Source organism: Octopus sinensis, linkage group LG7 (assembly GCF_006345805.1).
Source record: "Octopus sinensis linkage group LG7, ASM634580v1, whole genome shotgun sequence".
NCBI classification, from domain to species: Eukaryota; Metazoa; Mollusca; class Cephalopoda; order Octopoda; family Octopodidae; genus Octopus; species Octopus sinensis.
The window spans coordinates 10744095-10761574 of NC_043003.1; the positions used below are offsets into that span (position 1 = coordinate 10744095).

The 17480-nt window shown below is 40.1% G+C and overlaps 1 protein-coding gene across 2 annotated transcripts in view; it reads right to left on the reverse strand.

Moving 5' to 3' along the window:
* Nucleotides 1-17480, reverse strand: part of LOC115213984 (uncharacterized protein C12orf29 homolog) — a 155954-nt gene that overhangs the window by 120988 nt on the left and 17486 nt on the right. For both annotated transcript variants that reach the window (XM_029782994.2, XM_029782993.2), the window contains one exon: nucleotides 13585-13806. In XM_029782994.2, coding sequence (XP_029638854.1) covers nucleotides 13585-13792 — 208 coding nt within the window. In that variant the 5' untranslated portion in view covers nucleotides 13793-13806. The remainder of the gene's footprint in view (nucleotides 1-13584; nucleotides 13807-17480) is intronic.

A 17480-nucleotide genomic window follows, 5' to 3' on the forward strand; every position in this document is an offset into this window, starting at 1 on the left:
CACAGAGTTTTTTTTAAGAAAAAAAAAAAGCCATTAGCCTGATTGATACTAAGAAAAAACAGCAGACCACAATGAGCCTTCTGTATGAACTGGTATGAACTACTATGAACTGGTATGGACTGGTACGAAGTAATAATGTAGAAAATAGTTTACCTCTTTTAATGATGACCTGAAATAATTTTTTTTTTTCATCAAAAGTTGACTGAGAGATGTTGAAACTAACTTAAAACTCTTCCATTTAAGACTCACCAATTCTATTTCTTCAACAAGAAACACGCATTCTCACTCACTTTCTCTATCTCTCTCTCTCTCTCTCTCTCTCTCTCTCTATCCATGCTGGCATGGAGCAAAGACGTTAAATGATGATGATGATGATGATGATATATAACTGACTTTTTCTATCTTTCTCTATGTATCTCTCAAACCATTTTCTTTCTTTCTTTCTTTCTTTCTTTTCTTTTTCTTTCTTTCTTTCTCTTTCTCTCTCTTTCTACTTCTACCCATGCTAGCATGGAACACAGACGTTGATGACGATGATGATGATGATGATGATATATCTGATTTTTTCTATCTTTTTTTCTCTCTCTCTCTCTATCTATCTATCCATCTTTTTTTCTCTCTCCCTCTCTCTTCCCTTCTTTCTTTCCCTCTCTCTTTAACCATCTATCTATCTATTTCTCCCTTCTCTCTCTACCTATCAATCTCTTTCTATCCATCTTTCTATCCCAGTCTCCTTTTCTTTCTTTCTCTCTCCTCTTTCACTCTTTTTCTTTCACTCTTTCTCCTCCCCCTCTCTCTCTCCCCATTTATCTGTTTATCTTTTCTCTCTCTCTTCCTCAATCACTCCCTTCCTCTCTACCTATCTATCTCTCTCTATCCATCTTACTATCTCTCTCTCTCTCTTGCACCCCTCTCTTTCAATTTTTCTCTCTCTCAGTTTATCTGTTTCTCTCTCCGTCTCTCTCTCCCTCAATCTTTCCCTCCCTCTCTACCTATCTATCTCTCTCTATCCATCTTACTATCTCTCTCAAACCCCTCTCTTTCAATCTTTCTCCCCCTCTCCTTATTTATCTGTTTCTCTCTTCTTCTCTCTCTCTCTCTCTCCCTCTCTCAATCTCCCCTCCCTCTCTTACAGAAGCCCCAATTCATGATAAGGACTAACGTCAATAATAAATCTCCCTCCTCCCCCACCATGACCACCACCACCACCATCACCAGTTGCATACTTTCTAAAATGAGGAGTGATTAACATAAGACTAACATAAACTTCAAAAATTAGTAAAATGCCACAAATTTCTTCTTTTTCCTTTTCTTTCCTTTTTTTCCTTCTTTTTACGAAATGACAGTAAACTGTGTTCAGAGAGCAACAGATGTACGATTCAATGGAGACATGAATGATCTCTTAAGAAGGCAGCCAGAAATTCATGCCATAAGAAGACAAAACACTGCTGTATTTGTGAATCTCAGATATGGCTCAGTCCAGTAGGCTGTCAACAGGTCGCAATGAGACGACCAAGCACAGCTGTTTGGATGCTGATGACCTGACATGGCTGACTGGACATGACCTGTTTTGTCAAAAGTACTTTTTAGCACTGGAGGCAAACGCTCTCTCACACACACACAGAGGCATACACAGAAATATACACCATCTTCAGTTCCCTCTGTTTTACTTATACTTCCCGCCACCAACTGTTCCCTTTGACTAGACCCCAATACACAGTTCTATATTTAAGAGATGAGGAATTATATAAATTGTTTACATTATTTACATTTGACGGATATTTGTCCTCATCATGTTTGTTGTCAACACAAAATTTCGGCTGATATACCCTTCCAGCCTTCATCAGGTGTCTTGGGGAAATTTCAAACCTGCGTTCTCATTCCTAAGGTATTTTTCGATGTTATTATTATCATTATTATTATTATTATTATTTAGGTTACTGCCTGGAATCAAACTCGGAATCTTGGGGTTAGTAGCCTGTGCTCTTGACCACTACGCCGTATGCCCATGGGCATACGGCGTAGTGGTTAAGAGCGCAGGCTACTAACCCCAAGATTCCAAGTTCAATTCCAAGCAATGACCTGAATAATAATAATGATAATAACAATAATAATAATAATAATAATAATAACAACAACATCAAAAAATACCTTAGGAATGAGAACCCAGGTTCGAAATTTCCCCAAGACACCTGATGAAGGCTGGAGGGTATATAAGCCAAAACGTATTAACAACAAACAAGATGAGGACAAATATTCATTTCTTTATTGCACATGGGGGGAGGCTAAACACAGAGGAGACAAACAAGGACAGACAAAGGGATTAAGTTGATTATATCAACTCCAGTGCATAACTGGTACTTAATTTATCGACCCCGAAAGGATGAAAAGCAAAGTCAACCTCAGTGGAATTTGAACTCAGAACGTAACGGCAGACAAAATACCTATTTCTTTACTGTCCACAAGGGGCTACACAGAGAGAGGACAAACAAGGACAGACAAAGGAATTAAGTCGATTACATTGACCCCAGTGCGTAACTGGTAGTTATTTAATTGACCCCGAAAGGATGAAAGGCAAAGTCGACCTTGGTGGAATTTGAACTCAGAACGTAACGGCAGACAAAATACCACTAAGCATTTCGCCCAGTATGCTAACATTTCTGCCAGCTTGCCACTCTTTAATTTACATATTAGACACATTCCTGGAACTGGTATGGAAATATTAATGACTTGTAAGTACATGGTATCTTGTTATACAAACACAATCTACTACGAAGTATACTATACACTTATAGTATATTGTATTTGCATAACGAAGTACCACATACCTACAAATTTTTCTTAAGATATATACTGGGTTCCTCCTTATCGTTACTGTTCAATCCTTTTCATGGTATGACACACACACACACACACACATGCATGCACGCACACATAAATAGCGGGGCCAATGTATGCAAAATGCAAAAGGACAGTAAATAGTTCCAGAATCTCATTTCATAAGAGAATGAATCTGATCTGGGGAAACGGTTTGGGGGCTGGAGGGTGTTATTCGTCTTCTGTGTTTTTTTCCTTCGTTTGTCTCAAATTTTTACTCCCAACATCATTTTGATAATATATAATCATCATCATCATCATCCCATCGCCAACACCACCACCACCATCATTGTCATCATCACTGTTTCTGATGCTGCAACCATGACCGCCACCACAACCACTACCACTACCACCACCACTAGAATCATCATAATCAGCACCACCATCACTACCATCATCATCATTATCGTCGTCATCGTCATCATCATCATCATCACCACCACCACCACCATCACCATCATCATCACAATCATCATCATCATCATCATGACCATCATCACCATCATCACCACCACCACCACCACCACCATCACCATCATCATCATCACCATCGTCATTGTCGTCATCACCATCATCATCATCATCATCACTGTTTCTGATGCTGCAACCACCACCACAACCACTACCACAACCACCACCACTAGCACCATCATCATCACCACCACCATCACCATCATCCTCATCATCATCACCATCATCATCATCATCATCACCATTGTCATCATCATCATTATCATCACTATCATCAGTGTTTCTGATGCTGCAACCACCACCACCACCACCTCCACTGCCACTACTTATATCTTTTTTCTGTTTTTTGTGTCTCAGGGAGCAAATATTTTATGAAGCAAGAGGAATAACAATTTATGTTGAAATGATAAATGTCTGAGTTGAAAAAAACCCCCAAAGAAATGGTGTCCTAGTGGTTGAATGGTGAATGAATTTAGAAGGAAAAGATTCCAACAGCAGAAGGAAAACCAATAAATACCAAGAGAGGAATAAACACCTGCCATTGGCATCCAGGTGGAAGAAGATGTTAGCTCGGGAAGGACGGGGGGGGGGGGAGTTGTTTTCATTGTTATTAGTGTTTTATTGTTATTTTTTAGTTGTACTAAACTGACTTTTAACAGACATAGGAAAGCCATGGTGTGGGAGGAATGCTAGAATGGTAGATACTGGAAAGGAAAGAGAGTGGGAGAGGAGGGAGGGAGGGAGGGGAGAGATGGAGAGAGAGAAGGAGGAGAGAAAAGGAGAGAGAGAAGAGGGAAAGAGAGAAGAGGAAGAGAGAGAAGAGGGAGAGGGAGAAGGAGAAGGAGAGAAAGAAGGAGAGAGGAGAGGGAGAGAGAAAGAAGAGGGAGAGAGAAGGGGGAGAGAAAGAGGGAGAGAGAGAAACGGAGAGAGAGAAGAGGGAAAGAAAGAAGAGGAAGAGAGAGAAGAAGAGGGACAGGGACAGGCAGGTAGACACAGAGAGAGGTAGATAGACAGGCAGACAGACATGCAGGTAGGGCAGGCAGACAAACATATAGGCAGATACAGAGGGAGAGGGGGGAAAAGAGACAGGCAGGCAGACACAGAGAGAGGTAGATAGACAGACAGACAGGGCACACAGGCAGCCATACAGGCAGACAGACAAACATATAAACAGAGAGAGACAGAGCCACAGACAGACAGGCAAACATATAGGCAGGCAGACAAACATACAATCGGACAGACAGACTGACAGACAGGCACACAGACAAACAGAAGTGAGACTGGGAGAGATAGAGAGAGAGAGGAAGATAAAAGGCTGAACAGAATGGATAAAGACAGGGAGGAAGAAAGAAACAAACAAACAAATAAAAACAAAGAATGTGAGAAAAAAACAAACTTAAACAAAGAGAAAATTATCAAAAATAAAAGAAAAGCAAACAATCAAAAATGAATAAAAAATATATAAGAATTAATAATAAACAAAAATAGGCAAAATGGATGAAAACAATTGCCAAAAACCAACTAAATTTATGGGATAAAAATAGAAAGACGAAGGTGAAAAAACGTAAGAGAAAGAGATAAAGAGGATGAATGAAATGGGAAGAAGAAAATGAGAAGAATATAAAAGAAAAGGAATGAGTTTAGTGAAGAAGATAAGAGAAGGGTTGTGAGAACTTTAGCAGAATCTTGAGGAGGAATGCTATTTTTTTATGGGTACTTGCAAGGTTTTAGACTACACACATACACACACACACCTACATACACACATAGCTATATTTACATATATATAAATATATATACATATATGTATGTAAATATATATATATAGGCATAGGAGTGGCTGTGTGGTAAGTAGCTTGTTTCCAAACCACAGGATTCTGGGTTCACTCCCACTGTGTGGTACCTTGGGCAAGTGTCTTCTACTATAGCCTCGGGCCAACCAAAGCCTTGTGAGTGGAATTGGTAGGCAGAAACTGGAAGAAACCCATCGTATATATATGTATGTATACATATATATATGTATATGTGTGTGTGTCAGAGTGGTTGATGTTAGGAAGGGCATCCAGCTTTAGAAACATTGCCAGATCAGATTGGAGCCTGGTGCACCTTCTGGCTCGCCAGACCTTAGTCAAACCATCCAAAGTCCAACCCATGCCAGCATGGAAAGCAGATGTTAAACGATGACGATGATGATATATATGTATATATATATATATATATATATATATATATATCACACAAACACACACACATATATATATATATCTATTATATAAAATCCATTCTGTCTGTGTGTGTGTGTGTGTGGCTTCTAGAATCTCAGGTATCTTCCATCCAATTGCGCTCAAATTTGATATGTAGATACCGACAGTATCAGGGCGTGTATAAGTCTTGAAAAGAATTACAAAAATCAATTCCAGGTGAGAATGCAATCGAAAAAGCTGTGGGAATGTGCATTTGTATGCACAATTTCATCAGCTATTGCGATTGATACTATGCGTATGCAAGAAAAATGCATGTGCAGTTTGTGCAAAGAAAGCCGGCTGGCTTGAAATAATGCCACAAAATGCAGTATATTTAAGAGACCAAAAAAGTAAGATGCAAAAGAGATATTTTCTTCAAACTTGGCATGAAGGAAGGAAAGACTATTTGGTTTCTCAAGAAGTTTTTTTTTTTGCCTTAGCTTCGTTTAACAAAACCAAAAGTTTTATTGAAATAAAGGCATGCTTAATTATCTTTTAATGAAAAGAAAACACTGATTGCTTTTTATTCAGCAGATATGAATCAGCACCGTCCATTGGACGAGGGGGTGGGTTCTGCTCGTATATATATATATATATATATATATATATATATATATATAGTATATATACTGGGGGGCTTCTTTCAGTTTCCATCTAACAAATCCACTCACAAAGCTTTGATCAGCCCCAAGGCTATAGTAGAAGACCCTCACCCAACAAGGTGCCACGTAGTGGAACTGAACCCAAAACCAAATGGTTAGGAAGCAAACATCTTACCTCACAGCCACGCCCGCACCTTTTCTATTTCTGAAATTATTCCCAGCACACCAGAACAGACATACCATTCCTATATTTTATTGGCTAACCTTACTTCCACCAACTACTTCACATTTCAACAATAACCTCAACCTTATAAAGTATTCCTGTTTAAATAAATTCTTTTATGCAAGTTTCATTAATCTTATCCAAATCTGTAACACCTAAGTATTTTATTTTTAGCCACCTAAGTCTAACTATTTTATACCTTCCTTATCTGGTAACGGTATCTCGTTACTTTCTACTATTTTCATCAACAACAATGATGGTGGGTGTGTGGCAGGATTAACAGAGCTTTGGCTGAAATAATACAAGGTGATGTTCTGAGTTCTAATCCCACCCAGGTTTAATTAACGCCATGTAAAAAGCACTCGTGGTGGAATCACATACCAAGCACCTGTGCTGGTGCCATGTAAAGAGTACCCATGCCAGAGTCACATTGGAAGTACCCATTGGAAGTGGCTGTGTGGTAAGTAGCTTACTTACCAACCACATGGTTTCAGGTTCAGTCCCACTGCAAGGCACCTTGGGCAAGTGTCATCTACTATAGCCTCGGGCCGACCAAAGCCTTAGTGGATTTGGTAGACAGAAACTGAAAGAAGCCCATCGTATATATGTGTGTGTGTGTGTGTGTGTGTGTGTGTGTGTGTGTGTGTGTGTGTGTGTCTGTGTTTGTCCCCGCCAACATCACTAGACAACTGATGCTAGTGTGTTTATGTCCCTGTAACTTAGCGGTTCGGCAAAAGAGGCCGATAGAATAAGTGCTAGGCATACCAAGAATAAGTCCTGGGATTGATTTGCTCGACTAAAGGTGGTGCTCCAGCATGGCCACAGTCAAATGGCTGAAACAACTAAAAGAGTAAAAGAGTAAAAGGGTGCCGGCGTTACATTGGAAGCACCCTAGTCAGTGCCACTTAAAAAGCACCAGTCTGGCACCATATAAAAAATATCAGTGCCGGTGTCACATAAAAAAAGCCCCTGTGCTGGTGCCATATAAAAAACACCCATCCCGGTGTCACATTGGAAGCAGCCATGCTAGTGCCACATGAAAGGCACCTGTGCCAGCGTCACATTGGAAGCACCCTAGTCAGTGCCACATAAAAAGCACCAGTCTGGCACCACATAAAAAAAGCACTTGTGCCGGTGCCAAGTAAAAAGCACCCATGCCGACGTCACACTGGAAGTACCCATACCAGTTCCACATGAAAGGCACCAGTGCCGGCACCACATAAAAAGCACCTGGTACCATGCAAAAAAAAATGGTGGTGGTGGTGGTGGCAGCGGTGGCAGTGATGAAAATGATGGTGGTGATGGTGATGGTAATGATGATGATGATGATGATATCTGTGTGTGTGTGTGTGTGTGCCGTTGTGTTTGTTCTCCACACTGCTTGAAAACCAGCTTTGGTTTGTTTACATCACTGTAACTTAGAGGTTTGGCAATAGAGACCAAAAGATCCAGCTCCAAAGAAAAATAAATAAATAAATACAAGGAGCAATTTTTTTCAACTGAAGCCCTTCAAGGTGGTGCCCCAGCATGGCCACAGTCCAATAACTGAAACAAGTAAAAGATGAAAACTAACAAACCTCTCTTAATATTCTGCTATCCAAAAATAAGGAATCACATTTTAAACTTTTTAATTTTTTCTTCTATAATTGGTTTCAAATTTTAGCACAAGGCCAGCAATATCGAATGAGGGATCAATCAATTACATTGACCCCAGTACACACCTGGTACTTATTTTATCGACTTCAAAAAAGGAAGAACAGCAAAGTTGACCCAAGTGGAATTTGAACTCAGAACATAAGGGCAGGTTAGATGTCACTAAACATTTTGTCCGACATCCTAATGACTCCGCCACCAGCGGTTCACCACCGTTTTTCCTGTAACTGACCCATTTCTTTGCTTTGTTTGTATGAGTCTTTCTACACTCTTAGCATATTCTTTTCTATTCTAGGCACAAGGCCTGAAATTTTGGAGGAGGGGGCCAAATGATTAGATCAACCTCAGTACACAACTGGTACTTAATTTATCATCCCCAAAAGGATGAGAGGCAAAGATGACCTTGGCAGAATTTGAACTCAGAACGTAAAAATGAAATACTGCTAAGCTTTTCACCCGGTGTGCTAATATTTCTGCCAGCTCATCACCCTAGATTGCTTTAAATATTCTTTTCTATTCGAGGCACAGGGCCCGAAATTTGGGGGCAGAAGGGTGGGGTGGCCAATCGATTACATTGACCCCAGTGCATAATTGGTACTTAATTTATCGTCCTCGAAAGGATGAAAGGCAAAGTCGACCTCAGCAGAATTTGAACTCAGAATGTAGCGGCAAACGAAACACTGCTAAGCATTTCACCCAGCTTGCTAACGTTTCTGCCAGCTCGCTGCCTTCATATGTAAACGTATCCCTTTCTACTCTAGGCACAAGGCCTGAAATTTTTAGGAAGAGTGCCAGTCGATCAGATCGACCCCAGTACGCAACTGGTACTTAATTCATCGACCCCGAAAGGATAAAAGGCAAAGTCGACCTCAGCAGAATTTGAACTTGGAACATAAAGACCGACAAAATACCGCTAAGCATTTCGCCCGGTGTGCTAACACTTCTCCCAGCTCGCCGCCTTAATAATTCTTAGCATATTAATGTACCTATTAGTTAACTGATCCTTGGTTCCCTTATTCTATCTGCACCATTCCTTCTGCTTGGTTGCTAACGTATCCTGTTTTTCTATCTCTCTTCAGAGACAACCATCTGCTGTAACTTCCAATTTGTATGAAAACATATGATTCTGTTGTTATTAATTCCAACATTAGTTTGGGTTTTTTTTTTATTCATTTTTTAAAATCTTTTTACTTGTTTCAGTTGTTAGACAGCGACCATGCTGGGGTAACGCCTTGAAGAATTTTTAGTCAAAAGAATCAACCCCAGTTCTTATCTTCTTTTTTTAAGCCTGGTACTTATTCTATCAGTCTCTCCTTGCTGAACTGTTAAGTTATGGAGACATAAACACACCAACATCAGTTGTCAAACAGCAATGGGAGACAAACAGACACAAAGACACACACACACAGATATATACATATATTTATATAATATATATATACACACACTCATATATATATATATATATATATATATATATATATATATTCCATCACATGCCAGGGGAAGAAACTAGAAGTAGTTGATAGCTTCTGCTACCTAGGTGACCAAGTCTGTAATGGGGGTGGATGCTCAGAGAGTGTTACCACCAGAATAAGATTAGCCTAGGCAAAGTTCAGAAAGCTTCTACCCCTACAGGTGACAAACGGCCTCTCGCTCAGAGTGAAAGGTAGATTGTACGATGCTCGACTAAAGGCGGTGCTCCAGCATGGCCGCAGTCAAATGACAGAAACAAGCAAAAAAAAAATATATAAGATATCTGGTATTACATCATTCAAGGTGTCCTTTCTATATTAATGTGGAGGCAGATTTAAATGCTATTTCTAGTCGATCAAATCCCTCCAAAGAAGTTTCCTCTCTTTTATAAGTTACTCTTTTACTCTTTCACTTGTTTCAGGCATTTGACTGTGGCCATGCTGGAGCACCACTTTTAGTCGAGCAAATCAAACCCAGGACTTATTCTTTGTAAGCCTAGTACTTATTCTATCAGTCTCTTTTGCCGAACCGCTAAGTTAACGGATATGTAAACTCACCAGCATCAGTTATCAAGCAATGGTAGGAGGAAAAGCACAGACATACAAACATATACACACACATACATGTATATGTGTGTGTGTGTGTGTATATATACGATGGCCTTCTTTCAGTTTCTGTCTACCAAATCCACTCACAAGGCTTTGGTTGGCCCGAGGCTATAGTAGAAGACACTTTCCCAAGATGCCACACAGTGAGACTGAACCTGGAACCATGTGGTTGGTAAGCAAGCTACTTAACATACAACCACTCTTGCACTTAATTTACTTTGCACAAATATGCTTCATACTCAAAAACTCTTCTGACATATAGATGCATTCTTGACATGTACATAAGAAATTACATCTGTCAATGCTTTTTACACTTCCTGTCACCCAGACATCTCATAGTTGGGGGCCATATGATGTTAGCCCTTTTCCTATTGCTTAAAAGCTCCTACGATAAATATGTTGACTGACAGTGTTTCATCAACATTTAACCCATATGTGCCCATAAAAAAATGAAGTCTTATAATTTCACTGTATTTAGATTAAACATTATGGTAAGCTTTCACAATCTGGAAGAGAAGGGCAGTATGCAACTGTTAGCTATGGCTGTCACCTACCCTAAACCTAACCCTAACCCTACTGAACATTTCATATGCTGTCAGATGCTTCCCGGTGAGTTCATGTCCAGACAAGTAAAAGCAGAAAATTACTATTTTTAAATCTCACAACATGAGATGTTCAGCAACAGTACTTTGTAGTAAAGATTGTTTACCAACATAACATGGCAGTCCTAGTTTAGGACTAATGTTGCTGTAATTTAGCTCCAGGAGACATCATCTCCTGCTGGCTATACGACATGATCTGTGTCCTTATATTGTGAGATTAAATATGATATCAGCTTGCTTGGACACAGGTTAGGGTTAGCAACAGGAAGAGCATCAAGCTGTAGAAAATCTGCCTCGGTGAATTCCACCTGATCCAAGCTAGCATGGAAAAAAATGAACATTAAATGATGACAATGATGATGATGAAACACAATGATGATGATGCAATGATGTTGATGACGATGACAACAACGATGATGATGAAGACAATGATGATGATGACGATAATGATGATAATGATAATGAAGACAATGATGATGATGATGATGATAATGACAACAACAACGATGATGATGAAGACGATGATGACGATGATGATGATGATAATGATGATGAGAGACAGAGGAAGAAAAACTGGAACGTGATAAAAGTGCATAAACTTCTTACACTAGGCTACTAAAAATAAAGGCTCTTATGCCAACAGTAATAAAAGGCTTGGTTCAGACTTACATGATGGGGGAGAGGCAAGGGTCGATGAGGGCAAATTACAAGGAGTGGTAAAGGGTTTGAACATGCATATGCGTGAGTATTTACACATGTGTAATTAAAAGGTTGTAAAAGAAAAAAAAAAAAGAAAAAATTAAAAATGGAAAAGAGAAAATTTGCACACAGTGAGTTGTTTTCAAATTGAGAAAACTTAAGAAAAGTAAGTTCAGCAACTACTTAAGCATTTAGGCTCATTGTCAATTGTTTTACAAAAAGAAGAAAAAAAATCTTGAAGAAAGGAAGTAGAAAATGAAAGAAAGAGGGAGAGATTTCTTTGAAGAAATGAAAGAGAAAGACCCACCGACCCACCCCTGTCTAAGAGGGTAGGAGTAGGGTACGGAATTAGAACAGGAACTGCTTTCATACATGCCTCAGAGAAGCTATTTTATGAGCAATTCCCAGAAACGTTGTTATACATATTTTAGCATGTTTATGCACACAGGCGTTGGTGTGCTTTTATCTTTTATTTTTGATCTTTTGCTTGTTTTAGGCATTACAGTGTACAGACATTGCTAGGGCCCTGCCTTGAAGTGTTCGGTCGAATAAACTGACAGAAGTACCTGCATGTAAAAAGCACCCACGCTGATGCCACGTAAAGTGCACTGGTCCTGGGGCCATGTTTAAGACACTGGTGCTAGTGTCATGTAAAAGGCATCCATGCTGGGGCCATGTATAAGGCACCCATGCTGGGGCCATGTTTAAGGCACTGGTGCTGGTGCCACATAAAAAGCACCCATGCTGGGGCCACATTTAAGACACTGGTGCTGGTGCCACATAAAAAGCATCCATGCTGGGGCCACAGAAAGAGCACCCATGCTGGGTCCACAGAAAAAGCACCCATGTTGGGGCCACATTTAAGACGCTGGTGCCACATAAAAAGCACCCATACTGGGGCCACGTATAAAGCAGCAGAGGTGGAGCCACATCTAAGGCACTAGTGCTGCCATCACATAAAAAGCACCTGTGCTGGTGTCACATAAAATGCACCCAGTACACTCTGTAAAGTGGTTGGCATTAGGAAGGGCATCCAGCAGTAAAAACCATGCCAAAACAGACAGCTGGAACCTGGTGCAGCCTTCAAGCTTGCCAGCTCCTGTCAACCTGTCCAACACATACGAGCATGGAAAACAAATATTAAATGATGATGGTGATGATGATATATGCATTTTCTGCAATGAGTGACAATTCTGTAAATAATAATATTTTATAAACTTAAAGTTTATAAAATATTATTATTATTTACAGTATATACATATATATATATATATATATATTTCGTGATGCATATTTGCCATTTGGATATGGCTAACCCCTAAGGTGGATGCTACTGTAGTTTGTAGCCCCAGGAAGATATCTCCTCCAGCTGGCTATAGACACACTGGAGGAGATATCTTCCTGGGGCTACAAACTACAGTAGCATCCACCCTTAGGGGTTAGCCATATTCAAATGGCAAATATGCGTCACGATGTGTTACCGCTACTGTTTATAACTCGCTCTGAGATTTATCATTATATATATATATATTATATATATATATATATATTATATATATATATATATTTCGTGATGCATATTTGCCATTTGGATATGGCTAACCCCTAAGGGTGGATGCTACTGTAGTTTGTAGCCCCAGGAAGATATCTCCTCCAGCTGGCTATAGACACACTGGAGGAGATATCTTCCTGGGGCTACAAACTACAGTAGCATCCACCCTTAGGGGTTAGCCATATTCAAATGGCAAATATGCGTCACGATGTGTTACCGCTACTGTTTATAACTCGCTCTGAGATTTATCATTATATATATATATATATATATATAATATATATATATATATATATATATATATATTTGACAGGCTTGTTTCTACACAGTTTCTGTCTATCAAATTCACTCACAAGGCGTTGTCAGCCTGGAGCTTCAGTGGAAGACCCTCACCCAAGGTGCCCAGCAATGAGACTGAACTTGAAATCATTTAGCTGCAAAGCAAGTTTGTTAACCACACAGCTATGTCAGGATGGGATGGGGGTAGAGACAGTCAAACAGATAGACAGACAGAGAGCAGGAGTGATGGGAAGAGAGATATAGAAAGAGAGGTATAAAAAAAGAAGACATAGATTTACCTTTGAATTCAGCAATGTAAGCACATGTGCCATCGACTTTCTCTGTCAGAAGAGCAGTCTCTAGGTTATGTTCCTTAGCATCAGGTCGCAGCTGGTCAGTCGCTGACACCATGTACAACTGGTTAGCACGTTTGCTGCTTGGTTCATTTGTCACAGCAATTTCAAAGAGACAACATAATTTACTTTGAACAGAGCACAGTTTATCCATCACACCACCATGACCTGTAAATAAAACAAAACAAAATGGGTTTAAGCCTTTCCATATTAACCCACCACCCTTGATTCATTATCATCATCATTTAACGTCCATTTCCCATGCTGGCATGGGTTGGATGGTTTGAGTGGAAACTGGTAAGCCAGGTGGGACTGCACAAGGTTCCGGTCTAATTTGGTAACGTTTCTACGGTTGGATGCCCTTCCTCAGGCCAACCACTCTGAGAGTGTTGTGGGTGTTTTTTACATGGGTGTTTTTTACCAGCACGGGTGCCATTGACCTGATACTACCATCAGCCATGACTATGGTCTCACTTGGCTTGACAGGTCAACACGAGCACAGTATATTGCCAAGGGTCTTGGTCACCTGTCACTGCCTCCATGAGGTCCATGCACAAACAGTGCTTTTTACATGTCACTGGCATGGGTACCAGTCATTATTATTATTCTTCAGGTAACTGCCTGGAACCGAACTCAGAATCTTGGGGTTAATAGCCCACACTCTTAACCACTACGCCATATGCCCATGGAGGTGGACAAACACGGACACAAAGACACACACACATACGCACATATACATGAGACTTCCACACTGTTTCCATCTACCAAATTCACTCACAAGGTGTCAGTCAACCCAGGGCCATAATAAAAGACACAAAACACCTGCCTAATGTGTCACACAGTGGGACTGAACCCCAAACCACATGATTACAAAGCAAGCTTCTTAACCATACAACCACTTCTGCACCTAACTTGAGTACAATTTATTGAACTGTTAGTGTCATCTCTATGTACCAGTGGCCAAAATGATAAGAATATTTACTCTCAATTTAGAAATATGTTGGCAGTTCAAATCCTAATTGGTGTTATGTACCGTTGTAAAGCGGCCTTTTGCCATAGTTGCATCTGTCCTTCAGACAGTTGTCACTCTGACAGATATTGTTATATTCCAATGTCATCAATGGAATGGTTCTATCTGGCACTGTACGACCCCCACCCCACATCAGTCACAGTGTTATTATCCTCAAGAGGTTGGACTGAGTATCACAGTATGATTACTATATCAGCACAGACACGACTATCAACACAGTCTACACATACTCTCGACCTTCTAACTTTCTTCTCCCTACTGGTTTATTTATAATGGCTGGCTACTACCACTTTTTACTGGGAGAGATGTACAGTTTCACTATACAACATGTACACATCCAAGATTAGGATTCTTGATAAAGAGCATTTGATTGAAAACACTGATTAGATCATCATCATCGTTATTATTATCATCACCAACTTTTAATGTCTGTTTTCCATTTAAATATTCTGTGGAAACCTGTCTGGTCATGTCGAAATAGTACCTTGCTTGAAAACAAGTGAGGGTTGGTGACAGGAAGGGCATCCAGCCATAGAAAATTTGTCTCTACATGTTCCGCCCAACTTATGTAGGCATAGAAAAGTTAACATTCTTCATCATCATCATCGTCATTTAACATCCGCTTTCCATGCTAGCATGGGTTGGACGGTTTGACTGTGGGCTGGCGAACCAGATGGCTGCACCAAGCTCCAGTCTTGATCTGGCAGAGTTTCTACAGCTGGATGCCCTTCCTAACGCCAACCACTCCGAGAGTGTAGTGGGTACTTTTACGTATCACCAGCACGGGGGCCAGTCAGGCGGTACTGGCAATGATGATGATGATGATGATGATGATGATGACTCGTTTTACCCCTAGTTTCAATTACACCAGTGAAGAAATTTAAAATAAAATTAAATTAAAACTGCACATGAAGCATTTCTCAACTGCAAGCATTGTTAAAACTTGTCAGTCAATCCACAGACAAAGAATACGAGAAGAATGGAGTTGGCAATGTGGAACAAAAGCAGTGGAACTGGGTAACAGGGGCCTCAGGCTTTTTTCTTGTTTCTTTGAACCAATTCTTTACAAGAGACCAAACTGCAGACAATGCAACACCCCAGCAAACCAAGCAGAATTCTGCAAGCGTGCACACTAACACCAGCTGCTACATTCATCACCACTACTGCAGGATTTGTGTCTACTTAACAAACAAGCAACAAAATAAATACATAAATATTCGTGGTTATTGTGTTGTTGTTGTGGGTGGTGTTGTTATAGTTATTGTTGTTAATGTTAAAGGCCCTCATAAAAATACAAATAAACAAGATTTTCTGAAATTCATTCAGAGCAGCTGTCTAACCATTGTGTGCAATAATGGAAGCTGAAAACACTACAGTTGAAATAAAAGATATCTTTAAAAAAACAGGAGACGAAAAAAGGCCTCAGAGGCAACCACACCGAATGCAAAATAAATGAAACAGAGCAACGCATAAAAATACGCCTGCAAGCTGCACATTGTAGATGCACTTCTTGGGAGAATTCAAATACAGCTGGTATAGAGCAGACATTGTTTCACAGATAAATAGAGTGAGTTGCTCTGCGTGAAATATGTGTGGAGAGAGAAGGTGGAGAAGGTGTTGACAGCAACAACAGTAACAAGAAGAGTGAAGGGTAAGCAAAAGTCAGGGGTACGTATGCAATAACAGAGATAAAGCTTCGGTGAATGTTTATTCTGCTTAACCACAAATATCATTAGCAGCAATCTTATTGGCTCCTACAGTGCTTTTCTTATTCTTTTTTATATACAGACACACATGTATGCACACATAGACAGACATACACATGCACATACACACACATGCACTCATGCATGCGTGCACACACACATACATACATATATACACACACATATGCACACACACATAAGCACACACACATACGCACTCACACATGCGCACATATACACACACATATGCATACAACATACACACACACAGAGGCACACATACACACAGGCATACACATGCACACACACACATACACTCATGTACGCACGTGCACACATACACACATACAGGCACACACATGCACATACACACACACACATACAGGCACATATACACACAGGCACACACATATCTATGATTCTATCTCATATCTTTTACTTGCTTCAGTCATTAGACGGTGGCCATGCAGGGGCACCTCCTGGAAGGATTTCAGTTGAACAAATCAACCCCAGGACTTATTCTTTTTTGTAAAGCCTGGTACTTATTCTATTAGGTTTTTTTACCAAGCCAAGTTACAGGGATGTAAACATACCAACAGCGGTTGTCAAGCAGTGTGGAGGGGGACAAACACAAAGACACACACGCACACATATATATATATATAATATATATATATGTATGTATGTATGTATATGACAGGCTTCTTCCAGTATCCACCTATCAAATACATTCACAAGGCTTTGGTCAGCCTGAGGCTATAGTAGAAGCACGACATAATGGCCAAAGGTCTCAGTCATTGCCTCTGTGAGGCCCAACACTCAAAAGGAACTCAGCGAATTTTCCTCCTGGGGTTTTTGTAGCTATGGTTACTGTTTCATGAGTGCTGTAGTAGTAGTAGTAGTAGTAGTAAACATAGTGTTTGTATTGTTATTGTTGTTGTGGCTCTTGCATTGATGTGGTCATAATGTTTGTATTGGCGTGATTGTAGTGTTGTTGTTGTGGTGGTGGTGGTGGTGGTGGTGGTGGTGGTTGTAGTCGATTTTCTTGCTGTTGTTGTTGCTACAGATGTTGATGTTGTTGAAGCACAACGCTGAAAGGAACTCAG